Consider the following 17,502-nt stretch of genomic DNA (forward strand, 5'->3'; position numbering starts at 1 on the left):
TGGACGTCTTGCGTGCGGAAGGGAGTGTCGACACCTAGGGCGGTCCCATGCGATCCTGACCTGCTCGCCGTACGTTCGGCAGGAAATCTTGTCGTCGATGAGGCTCTGGTGGTTTGGGGGGATCAGTCAAAATCAAATGCGATTCGGCTGATTGTTAGGTGCGTCGATGGAGGAATGGAAGCGAACAAACCTTAGTGGGCTGCAGGTGCTAATAGTGGGTCTGGGTACAAAGCCGCAGCTGCGTTCACTACACCTTTGGCCCTTGAAAAGCCGCCTGATAAGCAGCGATAGCACGGACTCCGGGCACCCCCATTTGCTGGATCTGCTAGGAACCCAAGCATTGGCGACCAATCCCTGCTAAGCTTTTTTTCTGCTTCGATAATTTTTGGCGGGGCTCGTTTTTTATATTCAAGACCTTTGCTTCTACCATACTACAAAGTCCAACATCGAGTACCGTTCTTGATATTCTTGTCACCTGTGCCAATACAACGCTAACCCCCAGCTATACCAGTACACCTACTTTCGAATTCAGTTGTTTTTGCGCAGGGCATCATTCCGTCATGATTGTAGGTTTTGGCCGGCAGTTTGTTGTTTGATTGCGTGTGCTGACATTTTGTTATTTCAGCGCAAACAAGCCCGCCAGAGGCGCGATTACCTCTACAGGAGGGCTATGACCCTTCGCGACGCCGAGATTAGTGAAAAGAGAGCAAAGCTTAGGGCATCCCTGGCCACGGGAAAGCCCTTAGATTCCTCCATTGCCAACGACAAGGAACTGCGCAAAGACTACGCCTACGACGAATCGCGTCCCGATCGCACTGTCAATGAAGAGCTTGACCTCGACGACGAATATTCCCAACTCTCTGGAATCGTTGATCCAAGAGTCCTTGTCACCACCAGTAGAGATCCGTCTGCAAGATTGGCCGCTTTTGCCAAAGAAGTTCGATTACTTTTGCCCACTGCCATTCGCCTCAACCGTGGCAACCTCATCCTGCCGGACTTGACAAGATCTGCTCAGGCCGCTGGTCTGTCTGATGTGGTGCTGCTACATGAACATGTAAGTTTCGTTGCGATCGGACAGCCTTGCATGAATCTAGACTGACCATGATCAAGCGTGGTACGCCGACCGCAATGAGCATATCTCACTTTCCTCATGGACCGACCATCAGCTTCTCTTTACACAATGTTGTTCTGCGGCACGACATACCAAACTCTATCCGCGGTACTGTTTCCGAGTCGTATCCTCATCTGATATTTGAGGGCTTCAACTCGAATCTAGGAAAGAGGGTCGTGAAGATTCTCAAACACATCTTCCCTCCCCGGGATCCCCTGACAAGCAAGAACAAGATTGGCTCCCGCGTGATCACCTTTCAAAACATCGACGACACCATCGAGGTTCGGCATCACGTATTTGTTCGCACCGGTCATGATAGTGTTGAGCTGTCTGAAGTCGGCCCTCGGATGTCAATGCGAGTTTTCGAGATCAGGAGCGGCACTCTGGAGAACAAGGATGGTGACGTCGAATGGCATTTGACCCAGTATACACGTACTGGTCGGAAGAAGGAATATCTTTAAGCCTTGCGCCAACAAGTGTCGATTGGCACGATTATTAATGCCAGTCGCGTGTTCATAGAAACACGTGGCTAACAAGAGACTGCTGAATCTCGTGGCGTATCCAGGCATACCGCCATATCAGGTCATATAACATCTGAAGCGTGGTGCCCAAACTTGAGCTCATATACCTGGCAATAATGCTATCAAGAGCCTCGACAAGCACATATTCCAACAAGATGAGATTCATCTTGCGGCAAGCCCTGCCGGAATGAGAAACGGTGCTTATGTGAGGCCCCATCATGAAAGAAAGATTCGGTCGGATTTGCCGGATTATACAGTCTTATCAGGTCTACTCCTCACATTTCGATAAAATCCGATAAGATTCATCGCTCATGACGCCTCGAGCGATATAAAAGTGCAGTCTGGAACGATGTAGAATTACTGCGAATAGCGATAGCGCCAATGTCGCACAGCTGGGTCTATTCTCCAAGAGATTCGCGACAATGGGATGTTTGGAATGTTCATAAACTGAGACGGAGAGAAAGAAGAGTGTTCAAGATGACTCCTGTTTCCAAGATTGACTTACACATGGTTGCAATCATGATGCGGGCTGCAGCGCTGTCCCAGATAGTGTTGTGCGTTATGCTTCTTATCATGTATGTAGTCTTAGACTAGCGAGAACAAGTCAATAGAAAATCAGGATGATTTCATTACCGACAGCCTGGTCAGGCAACCGCTGTAACAATGGTTGGTATGAGACTTTTTTTCTCCCTTGAACATTTTCGGCGCATTAAAGCAGACTGGGTCAAGAGCGATGACAAGTTGCTGTACGCAGTAACCTTTCTGGAGGTTAGCTAGTGCCATGGATTCACCCAAAGACATACTATCTGTGTACTGGTGCAAGTTGAATAGAACCACACGGTCCGGAATATAGGCCGATATAGTAAAGTCCTACGGCAACTTGGACACGCAATATGTTTCCGCTGATGATTGACGGACCGTTTATTGTCAGGCTTGTCAGGGTCTGGGGAACTACCTAAAGTTAGTAAAGCTTGCCCAATTCTCTAGGATGCCAAGCAATCAAGCAGCCCACAGCCACGAAAACGACAGACGTATGAACCATGGGATAGGCCGCCCCTGGGCAGGCTGTGCTTATTTTTGGCTCATGGTTGCCGCTTACAATCCCAGGTAGGGGGCGGATCAGCACGATAGAATTTTTTGGTCCTTCTCCTTGTCTTGTGCCTCTTGTTGGTTTTCCCGGCGGCAATCCCAAGCCCACACCGTATCTTTTACCTCCTTATGCGTTTGCCTGGAGCCCGCTCACTGCCCCGCCGCCTCTATCTACACATGGTACATGGTGTCGAATAATAAAACATGACATGACGCTACAGAGCTGAGAGTACACTGTGTTGACCTGCAAGCAGCCCTGCGGCGTAGTGTGTACCTACATTAGCCACCTGACGACGATCCGTAGGAAGCTCACGAAGACCCGCAGCTCTGATCAAGCAAAGAGACAGTGTGTGGGAAGGAGAGAGCTATTCTGCGGCCTGGCCGTCAACACCTTGCCAGGCTCTGGTTGTAGGGTATCCAATATCAGCAGCAGCTTTCTGTCAGTGCTGTACTACTATGCGTAAACCCACGTACAACTTGCATTGCACTAGTGTCTTGCCATGGCATTTTGAGCCACGCCGGGTACACATAGAGCGACCGGCGCTGTGCCAAAGACGAAAACGAAGGACCTTAAGTAAACGACATTGCCGCGCCTCAGCCCATTTCTCTCGCTCACAGTGCTCACTACCTCCATCCATTCCAACAGGCTGCAGCATATGCAACATTGAGCATTCCCGACCATTCCGTCGTGGTGGCCTTAAAATTGTAACCCCCCCAACATCATCATCACCACTACCAACCACTACTTCTTTTCTCCATTGATTAATTGCTTTTGCATCAAGATACATACCATCTTGACCACAATCGGTTGCTGGGCGTATTATCTCCGGTCGGCAAAAAAAGGGAAATAAAAAGAAAAACAAGTTTCAAGCCAAGTGCCTGTCGCATTGCATCCTATTCCTCGTTAAGACGAGACGTCATTTCCCATTTTGCCCCAGCACGAGCCAGTGAGAGCGAGAGCCAGGAAGCAGGCAAAGCTCAGGGCAAGTCGCCAAGCCAAGTCAGCAAGCAACTGCCTCACTCAGAAATCAGCTGCTTTTCTCAATTGTGATCATCCCAACATCTCCATTTTCCTTTCGTTCGCAACGCACGCACAGGCATTCGACCCTGCCTACAAACACGGTCTATTTTCCCCAAACCAGCGCCTGTCCAACGACCGCATCAAAACTGCGACCGCAAAAGAAAAAAAATACAACGGCAGAGATAGTATTATCGTCAAGGCATCATCATGTCTTACAATCAATACCAGAGCAACCCGTACGGGTCCGCCGACCAAGGTTATGGGGGTCAAGTAAGCAGCGCTCCGCCATTCAATCAATCCAATCAATCACTCGACCCATTCTGCGCAACCAGCGGACCAAAACGAACAGATTTGTGTCGCGAGATCGTCAAGCGACGCCTACAATTGTTGCCATGGAGTCGCGCAGGGATAGAAAAAAATTCCAAATCAAACAAAAACAACAGACATTTCAATATACGTGCAAGACCGTGAGCTGATTATCTCTTCGCTTGCAGGAACATGAGCTGCAATCATACCCCCAGCAACCACATGGCGCTGTTACTCTTACGCAACAAGATTTCCTGCAGCGGATTAGTCACCTGCGCGAACAGATTGGCACCTTGACTACCAATGTTCAGGCCATTGCATCCCTTCACCAGCGCGCCCTCGCCGAGTCGGACGGCGGATTGTCGGCTCAGCAGCTCGAGCGCGTCGTCGCCGAGACCCAGACCTTGAACGGCGGCATTCGCGACCAGTTGAAGTTCCTCGCTACCGATGCAAGCCGCACTACCGACGGCAGCAAGGGGCTCAAGGAGCAGCAAGTCGCCACTCTCAAGAACAACTTTGAGCGTGAGCTTCGCGCCTACCAGCAGGAGGAGAGCCAGTACCGCCAGCGTTATCGCGACCAGATTGCCCGTCAGTATCGTATTGTGAACCCTGATGCTTCTGAGGACGAGGTGCGCCAGGCCACTGAAGCCGATTGGGGCAATGAGGGAGTCTTCCAGACCGCTGTAGGTATTCTGTATTCATTCATGGAGAATAGGAAAGCTAATCTTGCATCTAGCTGCGCACCAACCGTACCGGACAGGCTACTTCCGTCCTGGGCAATGTTCGTGCCCGCCACAACGAGCTCCAGCGCATCGAGCAGACCTTGATTGAGCTTGCCAGCATGTTCCAAGACCTTGCCGTGCTTGTTGAGCAGCAAGAGGTAGCTGTCCAGGCCGCCGAGAACAATGCCGAGAACACCCAGAAGTGGACCGAGGAGGGTAACGTGCACGTCGGCAAGGGCATCAAGAGCGCTCGCAACCGAAGAAAGCTCAAGTGGTGGTGCCTGCTTGTCACTATTCTCATCATTATTATTGTCGTGGCTGTTGCCGCAGGTACGTATTCCTCGTCTATGAGTGCTTCTCTACTCGTAGCTAATTACACATTCAGGTGTCGTCTGCACACAACCCGGCAATTGCGGTCACAAATAAATCTGGGAGCACATTGAGGCGTCGTCTACATTTTTATATTATACCCAAACGACGCCGGCAACATAACTTTCCGCTCGCGGCGGAACCGCGGCAAGCAGCATTGAGAAAGGGACGTCATCCTTTCATGGCATTGGATTCAAAAAAATCATCAGTACTAAACTCACACTTAATCTCTGGCCTTATCCGTCCCAATGGTGCTGGGGCGGAAGGAGCCTTTATAATGCATTCTTGTTCATTTATACGATAGCACCACGATTATTAAGAACTTCGGGCATGAAATTTGGATTCGACACAGGACACGTCTGAGGATGTTGGAGGGTACACGATCGAAGGGCTGTACGTAGCAAAATTCAGCGTCGTTCGTCCATAAAGTCTTATCCTTTCGAAAGTCTCCGCTTGCGTTGACATGCCAGTCGTAACTCGTAAACTGTTGTCTGCATTGCAGCAACATGATCTCTTGGTTTTTCCTAAGAAAAAGCGAGATGACGTATCCTCGTTTCTAATCATTCACTGACCAATTCGAATTGATGCTGCAGTCTGATAGGTAGCCCAGCACCATCACTAGGATCTGAGAAAACGAGCAGAACTCAGACTGCCTCGACTTCAAAATCTCGAAACCCGACAAGAAGTGCATCGTCCGCGGCCCGACCCTCGGGGTCCGGCCGCGCAGCAAACGCTCCAACCCAAGCTACCGGACCCCCCGCCCTCCCGCCGGCATTCTCGGGCAAGACCCGTTCTTCACCGTCCAGGAAGACCCAGGGAACCTTGCGCAACAGCACCGGCTGGCCCGCCTCATCGATATAGTGGACAAGCAGCGCATTACCCTTGCGCACGAGCTCGACGGCCGCGCCGACCTCGAAGCCCAGCTGGCCGGAGTTGGACGAGGAAAAGGGCGCATCGCCGGCGGCGCTCGGCCGCAGCACGTGCAGAGACCAGTCGCACCAGGCGCCGCCCGGAGCCCGGACGACTACGCTCAGGTATACGGCGCCGTCCTTGGCCTCGAGGCCGGCCTTGATCCAAGACGTTGACCTGTCTACATGCTTGGCGTCGGCTGGTGGGGAGGATCCATGCTGTCGTCCTTGTTGTTGTTGTTCGTTTTCGCCACTGCTGCTGCTGCTGCTGCTGCCGCCGTCTTGTGCTCCCGAAAGGACCATGACTAGCCCGGCATGGTCGTATTGCTGTGTGGGCGTGTAGACCAAGGAGATGCGGGCGCGGCGAAACGCCGACAGCGCCAGGGGCGGGTGGTATGACACGGGCGCTGTGAAAACATGACGCGGCTTGGGCAGTGGCGAGGCGTGGATGTCTGATTTCGAGGCGGCTGAAATGTAAAAGGATCTGGGGTCGAACTGGGCCGAGGCAGGGGGAGGAGGTTGATTGACGTGGGTATATTGTGCTGGATCCGCCATGGTGTTTCTTTCTTCTTCACTATGGGACGGAAGATTAGTATGGCTCGGTTAACTTATAAAAATCATCTGCTAGGTGTTATCGAGATAGATTGCATAACAAGAAGTAAAAAGAGAAGGCAAGAATTGGGAATGACATGTATACGGTCGATTGTAGAAATCACAGCAACAGCCCACCAGGGCCTTGTACTCGGCTGGGCCAGCGAGGCACATAGGTACACCTTGGGGCGAGATGCGTCCTGATGGATCTTTCTTATACTGATGAAGCGAAGATCTGCCACGTTTGTGTCGTAGGAGGCTTTCCAAGACAAAAGATGCGGGGGCGGCTTTGCTACGTTAGTCTATCTCATTGATCGCTAATGCATAATGGCGACGCCAAGCTGTGTCTATTGCGTCTGGCATCTTCTGTACCTTTGGTGTATAAGGGGATTTGTAATATACTCGTCAAGTGATGCGTTGATCAAGCTATAGACATGCTTGCGACTCTGCTTTACCAATATAGTATAGCTCATCGTAAGTTATCAAGCTTCCTCCAAAATAATGCTGGACTGACAACAAAGTAGCAATAGAGAAGAATAGCATCAGGGAAATTTGAATATTTATGCTGACATTTATATCGTAATATGTTCTATCCATAGGTATCATTAAAGCCTCAATGAAAGTCCCGTATCGCATCAGGAAAACTCCTTATCATGCCCTGTAATGCTACCTTGCCTGTGCCGACCATTGTCCATCCAGTGTACGCCATGAGGGGTCAAATTTCTCTTTGTAAAGATGACCAAAAGGCCTCTGTAATTCAAACGTTTCATTTTCCATAGACAATCATTCAAGTAACATGGCATCTTCGTCGAGTCGTCCAAATAGAGCCTCAACCTCGTTCTCGACCACCTTGAGCTCCTTTGCAACCTGGCCCGTAACGAGTGCATACGCATAGAGGAGCGCATAGTCCGGCTCTTCAATGACGATGTTTCCAAGTTTCGGCACCTTACCCATGGCGCCTACCATAAAGCTCGAGTCGCCGACGTTGGCGGTTTGACTTTGCACCGACCTGGCTTCCACTTGTTCCCATTCCGCATTGTGCTCTTTTCGGAATCGGAATATTTTGCCCAGAAGCCTGTCCCTTGTGCCAAGAACACTGGGTATAGCATCCGTTAGAGGATATTCCAGCATGATGCTACTGGCCAGCACCTGAAAGACGTGACAGATGCGAGCGCATATCTCTGCACGTTCGTGAGCAGTGTGGTAAAGCAAGGCCTTCTCTCCTTCACTCAGTCGCCCATGCTTCTGTGTAACTAGACTCATGGCATGAAACGCGTCCAGGAGACGTTGTGTCGAGGCCATGATACGGCCATATGCTTGGCTGGGGAATGGGCCCCGAAGCTCATATTCGTTACTCGCCGCGTTGCGGAGAGTCTGAAGCTGATTGGCGTATCGCTGCATTGCAGCTTGCTCGCCCACCTTCATGTAACTGTCGGTGGCATCGCTCCGGAGTAAGATGGCAAGAGGTCCTCGCTTCCATATCAGGCCCATCTGCAAGTACAAGACGCAGATGCCTTCCTTGAACTTGTGACGTGCGGACACTGGCCAGATCACGCGACAAACGATCAGACCCCAGAGGATACCGAGAGACACTGCGATGACTCTATGATACACAATCGTCTGAATGACGGGGTGGAGGCCTCCTTCGTCGTCGTCATCGTCTTCGACCTTCTGACTGAGCGAATACGCGTAAAGCGAAGAAACATTGTATGTCAAAAGAATAAAACGACCAAAAGGCGCATTTCCTCGATCGATTGTGATATAGAACGCGAGGAAAGATACTGCCCAGCCAAATATCGCAAGAGGAATGGCATCCCCATCGGATAACCACCAAGCAATGATCACAAAGGCGGCGCCCATAAGCGTTCCAACGAAACGAGCAAAGCCAGTGGTATTGGCGGCACCCACGGTCATACTGCACACAATCATAAAGGACAGAAGACCCCATTCACCACGCCAATGCTGATATATGGGTCTGGTCTCTGGAATGAACGCAAACATTGCATAAAGAGTAGCTCCTATGCCGACTTTTAGGCCAAAACGGACTGATCACAGAGTTAGTCAAGAAGCTGAGCGATAGCAAGGGCACAAAACATACTATCTTCCCGAGAGAGGAACCGAAAGAAACGCAAAAGGTGCTGAAATGTCCATTTTTGGACAACGTTGGTGCTTGGCTCGGCATTCCACAGAAAGGTGTCTCTGGGTTTGGTCATGTTCTGAGGGATGCCTCGCGGCATCTTAGACCGCCGCAGAGGTTTGATCAAATTGGCTTCTTCAGGATCCGGGACGCGGGTTTTGAACAAGGACCCAATGTACCTCCAAAACTTGAGGAAATTCCAGGTTTTCTTATCCATCTCAGTGACCCATTTCAGATCATCCAGTGCATCGAGATACTTCTGCATTTCGTCCGCCAGACTAAGGAGAGTAAAGGAGAAGTGCCCACACGCAGCCGCCACCTCTTCGTAATCGGCTTGGATATTCTCTGGTCTGGACTTCTCGAGCTCTATAGTCTTGTACAGTTCTTCCAATGCCTTGCCTCTTTGTGAATTGTACAAAGATATGGCATCTGACACACTCTGCTTGAAGTTTTCATTCACCGTGATCGGGGCACCTGGGGCGCCAAAGGGAGGATCCCGCAAGATCTCAGACAGGGTGTGAACTAATGATTTCAATGATGGCCCAAGGCGATGAATGAACACCTCGAAGATATCAGATGGAGTTCGGGTCGACCCTGGGGTCATGAGTCTGCGTTCCGTAAAGTAGGACGACTCACTGAACGTTGAGCCTTCCCTGTCACCACGCTCATCAACTGCTTCGTCAATGGCTGACAAGACAGCGAACCTTGATCCGCTTTTGAGCTGATGGGAGGACGCTTTGCCAAATGCCGGCGCGAAAGTGTCAGTGCCTGGAGAGAGAGGCTGGTCAGAAAAGCCGCCCGCTTTTTCTTTCAAAAGCTCGAATTGGGTGTTGGCTGCGCTTCGAAGCCCGCCGAGAGACTGTGACAGTGCCTCCATGCAGCGAACGACAGCCTTGTCCTGCTTGTAAATCTGCTCTCGGCCCAACATGTAATATTCATATTTGGACTCCCTCAGGTTTTTGTTCATAGCGGTCAAGTTGCTGGTAAAACTTGAGGACGTTTTGGTGAACCCCTTCGAGTTCATGTCCTCTTCAGCACCACTAAGAAATCCCTTTGCGATCATCGAAAGCATCTCGCCAAGAGTGGTGGAGGCTGTGCGCATTGTATTTCTTAGGGCGCCCCGTGCCGAGACGGGCCATAGGAGCAAGTTGACGGCTGTTGTTGTGGTCGTGGCAATCAGTAGGATCTTGAGGGACTGGATGATTTTCTGGTTGGTAAAAACACCAGTATGGACCGAGTTTTCCTTGGTGATAATAGTGATGATGCCAATGGACGCTATACTGGCTCCAACACTGACAAGAGGGTTATTCAGCTTTTGCTTAACCCAGCCGATAAAGCCCAAGCCACCACCGATGAAAAAGATGAGGATGAGGGCATATGACAGCTTCACCTGATCCCAGACCGAGCCGACAAGAACCGATGTAGCCATGGACAAGGTGCCAATGAACATAGCATACAGCACGGCAACGATGGCAATGGCTGCAGCCTCCACCTGCGAGCCGGCACTTCTGGCAGGATGAAAGTAGACGGCGATCGTGGCAACAATGTGCTTGCCGTCCATGGGGCCGAGAAGGGCGGCGAAGGGCGCATAGAAGGTCCAGAGGCTGGCGAGCAGGTATGCGACGGAGCATTTTATCGTCCCTCTTCCCTTGGGAGACTTTAACCATAACCAGACATTATTCAAAGCGACGAGGCTGTTGTGCAGCGCCGCCTGTACCTTCTCTTTGACAGTCTCCTGCTCGACAATCGAATGCATTTCGAGATCGGCATCGCTGCCGTAGCTGTTTTGTCGTAAGGTGAACTGGCGGCGCGACCGCTCACCGGTGCCTGGTATGATCCAGGTGCCATTCCGCAGTTTCTGTCGACGCGGCATCTCTTGTTAGCTTGGAGGCATCGAAGAATGCATTGGCGGTAAAGAAGTTGTAAACAAGAAGGGGACAGAAAATTTTTCTAAGAAACAAAACAAACGTGGAGGATTCGATACACGTACACTACGGGCTGGCGGTCGCCCAGGTCGTGGCACAGTTGGCGACGAGCTCGAGGCTCCGCTGCCGTTAGCGTTGCTCATGGTTCGTCCTGGGCATCGGCCCAACGCTGGGTAGGTATCTCGTGGTTCAACACCGCTCCGCTTGGCCCAGCCCGACCTTGCCGAAAATCCTCTTTCAAGCTTCAGAGCTGGTTGGGTTGGTTTTCATGATTGGCAGAGACGAGACGAGGCTGTGTACGACCAGTAAGGAAAAGAGGAAACAAGCTACATGAAATAATGGTACGCGACTGGCTAGGTAGACGACAACAACAATAATACGGAGGACGCTGAAGACGGCAACGTAGGTACGGATATTGTAGGTTCGCCGCGAGCTTCTACCTCATTCGAAAGTCGCAAAGGGCGGGATGTGAAATTGTTGGACCCCTAGTTTGGGCATATGGGCGGAAAGCCGGAGTAGATGACCAGACGTAATACAAGAACGTCAATGTACAGGCAGGTGCTGTCTCAAACTCCATCATCTGAGCACTGGAGCGCTTGATCGCCAAGTCATTTTATGGTGTAGGGATTTTAGCAGTAGGCAGCTTTAGCATGCCGGAGCGATGCCGCTGGCTGCTGTCTAGTGTCCACAGGTGGGTTGATCACGCGTCATCCCGCAGAAAAGCTCGCAGAATGTGGTCAAGCGCCGCCAACTAGGTACTCTGTGTAGGCGGTACCTAATGTAGCAAAGACCTGGATTTCAATTGCACACTTTCAACACCTGACTGCGACTGTTGGTAGCACGAACTGTATGGAAACATGAACCCAAGATCCATGCATTTTATGGATAAATATCGAAACCCAAGGAGTTCACAAACCTGGATACTAACTGGAAGATGTCTGCACTGGCCTGTAGCTCTCAGGTGAGCTTTGGATTAGTTCAACGCTACAGCAAGCTTGGTATTGATCCATGTTGAGCAGATCCCCTACCTTAGTCGCGAGCTTATCGCATTAAGCGCCTGTCACATAAGTAAAGTACTGACTGACCTAACCTAGGTGGTGCCTCGCTACATTGTACCTAACCTTGTCACCAACCTCCCGTGTTCCCCTTTCACACCAGATTGAGGCTTATCCAATGTAGTGTATTATATATCAAAAACGACAACGTACACACGCCCCACGACCTTCACCCTCGCCCTCACGGAGCATACATGTAGTCTATTTCTCCCTGCTCTCAACCACTTTCACAATACAAGGACAATGGCAAACCTGCCGGCCCAACATCCGAGCCTCGCTCTCCACCTCGTGGATCGTTCCCTCACGCCACTGATCACATCTGCTCAGAACCAGCAACAAGCACAGACTTTGGTAGGCTTGTCACAAACAGCTTTAGGAGCTCACGAGACAGCACAACGCCTGGGCCTGGGGCTTCCCCAGCGGATAATGGTCGAACATGCATCTAATGGACCCATCTTGCTCCAATCATTTCTGAACCCTGGTTCAGCGCAGCCGGCCCCGGAGGGACAGAGCTCTGTCAATGGCCAGAGGACGAGGGGCACAACTGCCCAAGATTCCACTGGTCATGATCAATTTTCTACTCTGCTCGCCGAATCTGAAGCAACTGAGGCAGAGGACGTCAATGCACCACCGCTGCTGATAAGTACCGTCATTGCCCCAACCTCAGACGCTGTATTGGAGTCGAGACGAGCAGCCGCACGTCTAGAGCGAGTGGGTAGAGAGGTCCAAACAAAATGGGCCGAGTTACAGAATCCAGACGGCCTTGACGGCAAGTAGAACGGCTGCATTGTCGGACATTGCCTTATGAGTGTTCGAGCATCACTGTAGGTTGATATTGATGGCTTCACTGTTGTAAATCGTCGAGCAATCATTTTAGCCTGTCTGTGAAACTGGACAAAAATACTGGCAAACCCCGGAAAAGCTTTACAGAGGAGAAAACGCAAGGCCATGTTATCATCAACCTGGCTATAGCAGTAGGCGCCGTACTTGGTTTGAGAGAGTTCATGCGGGCGCCGTTTCCGGAGAGGCCTGGACTCAACTAAACCTAGAGGCCGCGGAAACATGTCGGTCCTCGTAGAAACCCGGACGGGTTGTTGTTTATAAGGCCATTACAGCGGCGCCATCGTGGAGTGGTGGCTGGAATTCCACTGTTTGTTAGAGTTTGAGTTTCAATCAAGTTTTGGACGGCGAATCACTCAACCCCGGGGCTGGACATGAATAAAGAAAATCGCCATTCACGGTGACAATAACACATGAAGCTGCTGCCACTGTGCGTTCAAACCATCACTGCAGAGGGGGTCCTTTCAAGGCGCATTCGCCACCAAGTGAGCTCTTGCTGCCATGGATGGTGCCGGAAATGTAGAATATTACTATATACATACTACATATTTCTCAAGTCAGCTCTTTAAACGATTCATGCCTTTCGATGGTATGATTGACTCTAATGGAATTTAGCGGATGAGTCGAGATCACGCTTCTCGCGTCGTCCCGCCCAGACTCAAGCGTCATGTGCGATACGGTAGTATCGATTCCTATCACTGTAAACGGGTTTTTTCGCCACCTTCTGGAGCGGAGAGAACTTGAAGCACCAGGCACGCTGTAATTTCCCGATTTCCAAGAGTCCCTATTGTTGCGCCTGCCAAAATACCGGTTCAGCACGCTCTTGGTCGCGAGAAGTGGCTCGTATACTGGCAGGTTTGCGCAGACGATGCTGGATGCCACCGACACCGTGGACCATATCCTGGACAGAAGCAAATAATCTACAGACATCATGTTAGAGTAGTTCTTGAGCCCAAATCTTCCTACATACCTCGAGGATCGTTGCGATTGAATAAACATTTTATCCTCACTGCGGAGGTCATAAGGACCCTGTAATAATGTCAATCATCAGATTCTTCTCCTCGACCTATGGGTCACGTGTGGGTATGCTACTTACCAGAATCCAAACACAAATATTAGGCAGACTGATAATTTGTGTGGTCCATGAACTCTTAAACCTTTGGCAACTCGGAATGCCAAGTACATGATGGCAAGATTGCAGACTATGCTGCCCATTTCGTATCCGAGAGCAAACATGACAATATCGATGCACTTGGGGGGAGATTCAATCGGGCTCCAGGTGACGAGAATTGGCGAGCAGTGGAATAACGTGACGAGCACCGACGAGATATACCATGCAACACATAGACCAAGTATTGCAGATCTCCAGAACTTCAACTCCCTCGCCGCCAAACTCCGCCAGCATAAACACACGAGAGATGCCTTGGCGCCAACGTGGGCGGTTTCGAACATGACCATTGCAACATACTCGAGCTACTATTGATCAGTATCTCTGGCCAAGAAACATATCGGTCCCTTTCGAATCGTGACTTACCTCACCAATCTTGGTATCATTGCCCCTGCCATCGAGGAGTCCTAAAGCACCCAAATTCACTTTATAAGTGCCGAGTTAGCATGACTTGAATCTTGTTATATAAATATTTTTCTAGAGGATATAAAAAAAAATAAGGAGAGAGATGTAAATCATTACCTGATGCCATGGACAATCCAGTATACGCAGTATAAGCTGCCCAAGCAAACACCATCCAGCCGTCGTCCCACGAGAAGGCCGCGCGTTGTCCCCAGCGACAGGCAAAGCGACACAATACGGCCAGAGTCACAATCACCTCGAGCGCAATATCGGTGCGCAACGTGAGCCGCGACTCATCGTTCAAAACAACCATCTTGTTTCTTCTTCCTGGTGTGCAGGGCCGCCCACACGCACACACACAAAGACAACAGAACTAGATCATAAGGAACACGCTGGGTTTTATTCGAGAAAGCTTTAAAATAAGAGCTCTTCTATAGGAACTAGTGGTTGATCTTAGATTTGTGGCACTGGGGAAAGATCTATAAAAGGCATTATCGGGAGTTGGAATTTTCCAGAAATCGGTACGAAAAATGAATAGTCTGTCTCCCCACGTGGTAAGCCCCCATCCTGCAGTACATTTGTTATTGTTTGTTGGGCGTGCTGACGAGCTGAGCCGAGCTGTGCCACGAAATCCTCTCGACGACAAGCAGCGAAGGATTGGCTTGCAGCATGCATATCGGGAGTGGGTGTGATACTTGACAAGGGTGTCAGAATCCATTGCATCCAATTCATTACTCCCAAGGCCACGAGGTTGGGTTTCGACAACATTTGTCTTGCATCAAGCTTTATGCGTGGCTCTCTGGACGTGATCCATCCTGGCACATCATTTATTGAATCAACTGCACTTGGTATTGCCGGTGATCCAGAAGACTTGTTTTTTTTTAAATGATAGACGATTTTACATGTATATATAGATCAGTATAGCCTAGGCCATCGCGGGGGTTCTCTAGCGTATCCTACGAGTTGACATGATATGATATAACCACATTAACCCGAATCATTATTTAGACCATTTGCCTTTTTTTCCAGCCAGTGCTGGGTTGTAGTTTCAGATATCTTATGCTTATCCATGCTCACCCATGCTCACTTGGAAGGCAGAAATCATGAATCAAAATGGCCACGGAATGTTTGATGCAAAGCCTGGGATATCACAGTTCGCGCGACTAGGCACGTACCGAAGCGCCCTCGCAAGCTAGAGATGCAGTATAGTATTTATAGTTGGAGTACTGCGACCTGATGATAAATGACCCCACATGTCCAAGGAACTCTAGGCCCCGACGACCAAATCATTCTGTTCAAATTGTGATTACATGATTCATGAAATCGTGGTCCTTTTCGCCCAGGTCAGGCTGAGAGGGGGTTAGGGACTTTTGAGCGAGAAAACGGAGCTTCTTTCCCCCAGCATTCCAAGTGCGCCACAATTGGGCGCGCGTCGTTATGCTCGCTAAACCACGTCTCTTTGGCTTTGTGTTACAGCGCGAATCCCACTTCTTGATCCTTCAACAACTCGAACAATTAATTGGCCCCAATCACATCAAAATGTCCAACCAGTGACAAGTACATGCGGCGTAAGCTGATCAAACATGGTGCATAAGCTACTTACTTCTACGACCATTCTTCGAAATACCCCCGAAATTCCCTCTAATACAGACTTGAAAGGATGATTTGACTCTTTTTCTCTCCCGTCGCGATCTCGATGCTCGCATCCTTTTGTGCAGCTTGGCGTTCTTGTTCAAAATCCACGGACCTTTACTATTTATATAGCCTTCAGCCGCTGGTATGCTGTGGACTTTTCCGGCTTGATACGATGCCGCACGAGCAGTAGCGGTTAGGCTTCAATTGTGGAAAGAAAAAGAAAAGAAAAGAGAAGAGTAAGGATAGATATTGTCGCCCAGAACTCTAATGACCAACGATCATGTCACTACAGATCTGCTTTGAAGCAAAATAGCGGTCTCGAGTTAACCTGGGCCAATACCAGAGAAGAAGTCCGGCTGAGCTTGGGGCCAAAGGTGTAACCCAAGGAATCCTACACTCATCAGTCTTTTCACAATACTATGTAGGTCGCAGCGCTCACCAAATTTCCCGACTGTACGGCATGACGATGGGCTGGGCTCCATTTTAGGAAATTGAAGCAATTGAGGGTTCAAAAGCCTTGCACATTCAGCGTCATGGCAGCATCTGGACCACACCCTCCTGAAAACCAAGTTCGGCCTCGCGTCGGCAATTTGGGCGTTGTAACCAAAGTATTGTTCCAAGTTTTTGATATTATGCAGTCTAATTTCAAGGATTTCTAATTACAGCTTCTTCTTCTTCATGATACGACATTGAAGGAAAGCTCGCGGCGTTGGCGAAAACGACGTAATTGTACTAATATCAGGTGTATGGAAACCCAGGAAAAGCTGAAAAGCGGCAAATCGAGGCCCCAGAGGATCTGGTTTGCGACTCTCTTCTCGCGCACGATTTGAGTCATCATATCCAACCAGATCTGTCAGGAATCTCTTGACCTGCTGGTTCATCCACAACCGACCCTGCACCTCACAGAGCACGAGAAAGGTAAATCGCTTGCTTTGAATCCTATTTTTCATTGCTAATTACTCCGTGAGAGATATTATTATTTGAGCATACTTTTTGTGTTTTCGGCCATTGTTCACTAACATGACGCATGATTAGTCTGATTGGGATGATCGCAGAGGTATATATTCATGAGTAGACTTGTGCAGTCAGGGGCGCGTACCCTTCGGCGGACTAGGACTAGAAAAGCTATAAAGCCCCCGCAAGATCAGTTCATATTTACACAAGTTTTATTTTATTGGTTCGTTTTCGGAAGAAAGACCATTATTCATACATTGTGTTTGAAACTCAGCCGCCAAGTGAGTCATGTAGTTGGTGTTTTCGGTGTATCCCGCCAAGCATTCCCCGGCCCTTTTGTTGATACGATTGCAACCTGGAGGCCAAGTCTGTCATGAACTTTTGGTTGCCACCAGTTACGTGATACGGAACTCGTGAAATGACATATGATACAGCTTGTTACTCCCCGCCTAGACCAAAGCTTTGTAAACTCATGCTGCTCAAGGCTAGCTTGAAGCTAGCCTTTGCTTTGCTTTCTTTTTTTCTTTTTTTTTTTTTCTTTTTGGTCCTTTCATCTCGTTTTCTCTTTCGTTTCCCCCCCTCTCATTTTTTCTTCTTCTTTTATTAGATCTATATTTTAGTCACGATAGAAAGGTGGCGGATCCATTGGTGTCAAGGCTCGAGTCGAATACACGCGGTTTTAGCCCGCGGCGTTTGGCCGCGGCATATGTAGAGATTTATTCATATTACCACTTCTGGGCGTCCTATA

The 17,502-nt window shown here is 49.7% G+C and overlaps 6 protein-coding genes across 6 annotated transcripts; 3 read left to right on the forward strand and 3 right to left on the reverse strand.

Moving 5' to 3' along the window:
- Positions 1-560: 560 nt before the first annotated feature.
- Positions 561-1,572, forward strand: PFICI_06889 (U3 small nucleolar ribonucleoprotein IMP4; the record flags this gene model as incomplete). The annotated part of the gene is made up of 3 exons (XM_007835470.1): positions 561-566; positions 626-1,054; positions 1,111-1,572. The coding sequence occupies 3 exons, from the start codon at positions 561-563 to the stop codon at positions 1,570-1,572; spliced, it is 897 nt and encodes a 298-aa protein (XP_007833661.1).
- A 2,377-nt stretch (positions 1,573-3,949) lies between these two features.
- On the forward strand, positions 3,950-5,196 carry PFICI_06890 (uncharacterized protein; the record flags this gene model as incomplete). Its single annotated transcript, XM_007835471.1, has 4 exons — positions 3,950-4,012; positions 4,237-4,731; positions 4,785-5,100; positions 5,156-5,196. 4 exons carry the CDS (start codon positions 3,950-3,952, stop codon positions 5,194-5,196), a joined length of 915 nt encoding a protein of 304 aa, XP_007833662.1.
- A 587-nt stretch (positions 5,197-5,783) lies between these two features.
- PFICI_06891 (uncharacterized protein) lies at positions 5,784-6,602 on the reverse strand (the record flags this gene model as incomplete). The annotated part of the gene is made up of 1 exon (XM_007835472.1): positions 5,784-6,602. The coding sequence occupies one exon, from the start codon at positions 6,600-6,602 to the stop codon at positions 5,784-5,786; it is 819 nt and encodes a 272-aa protein (XP_007833663.1).
- Positions 6,603-7,421: 819 nt separating this feature from the next.
- On the reverse strand, positions 7,422-10,648 carry PFICI_06892 (uncharacterized protein; the record flags this gene model as incomplete). The annotated part of the gene is made up of 2 exons (XM_007835473.1): positions 7,422-8,683; positions 8,737-10,648. 2 exons carry the CDS (start codon positions 10,646-10,648, stop codon positions 7,422-7,424), a joined length of 3,174 nt encoding a protein of 1,057 aa, XP_007833664.1.
- A 1,350-nt stretch (positions 10,649-11,998) lies between these two features.
- Positions 11,999-12,532, forward strand: PFICI_06893 (uncharacterized protein; the record flags this gene model as incomplete). The annotated part of the gene is made up of 1 exon (XM_007835474.1): positions 11,999-12,532. One exon carries the CDS (start codon positions 11,999-12,001, stop codon positions 12,530-12,532), a length of 534 nt encoding a protein of 177 aa, XP_007833665.1.
- An 847-nt stretch (positions 12,533-13,379) lies between these two features.
- On the reverse strand, positions 13,380-14,478 carry PFICI_06894 (uncharacterized protein; the record flags this gene model as incomplete). The annotated part of the gene is made up of 6 exons (XM_007835475.1): positions 13,380-13,515; positions 13,566-13,624; positions 13,692-13,719; positions 13,779-14,068; positions 14,130-14,170; positions 14,286-14,478. The coding sequence occupies 6 exons, from the start codon at positions 14,476-14,478 to the stop codon at positions 13,380-13,382; spliced, it is 747 nt and encodes a 248-aa protein (XP_007833666.1).
- Positions 14,479-17,502: the final 3,024 nt, after the last annotated feature.

The sequence above is a fragment of the Pestalotiopsis fici genome (genome assembly GCF_000516985.1).
Source record: "Pestalotiopsis fici W106-1 unplaced genomic scaffold PFICI_Scf_4, whole genome shotgun sequence".
NCBI classification, from domain to species: domain Eukaryota; kingdom Fungi; phylum Ascomycota; class Sordariomycetes; order Amphisphaeriales; family Sporocadaceae; genus Pestalotiopsis; species Pestalotiopsis fici.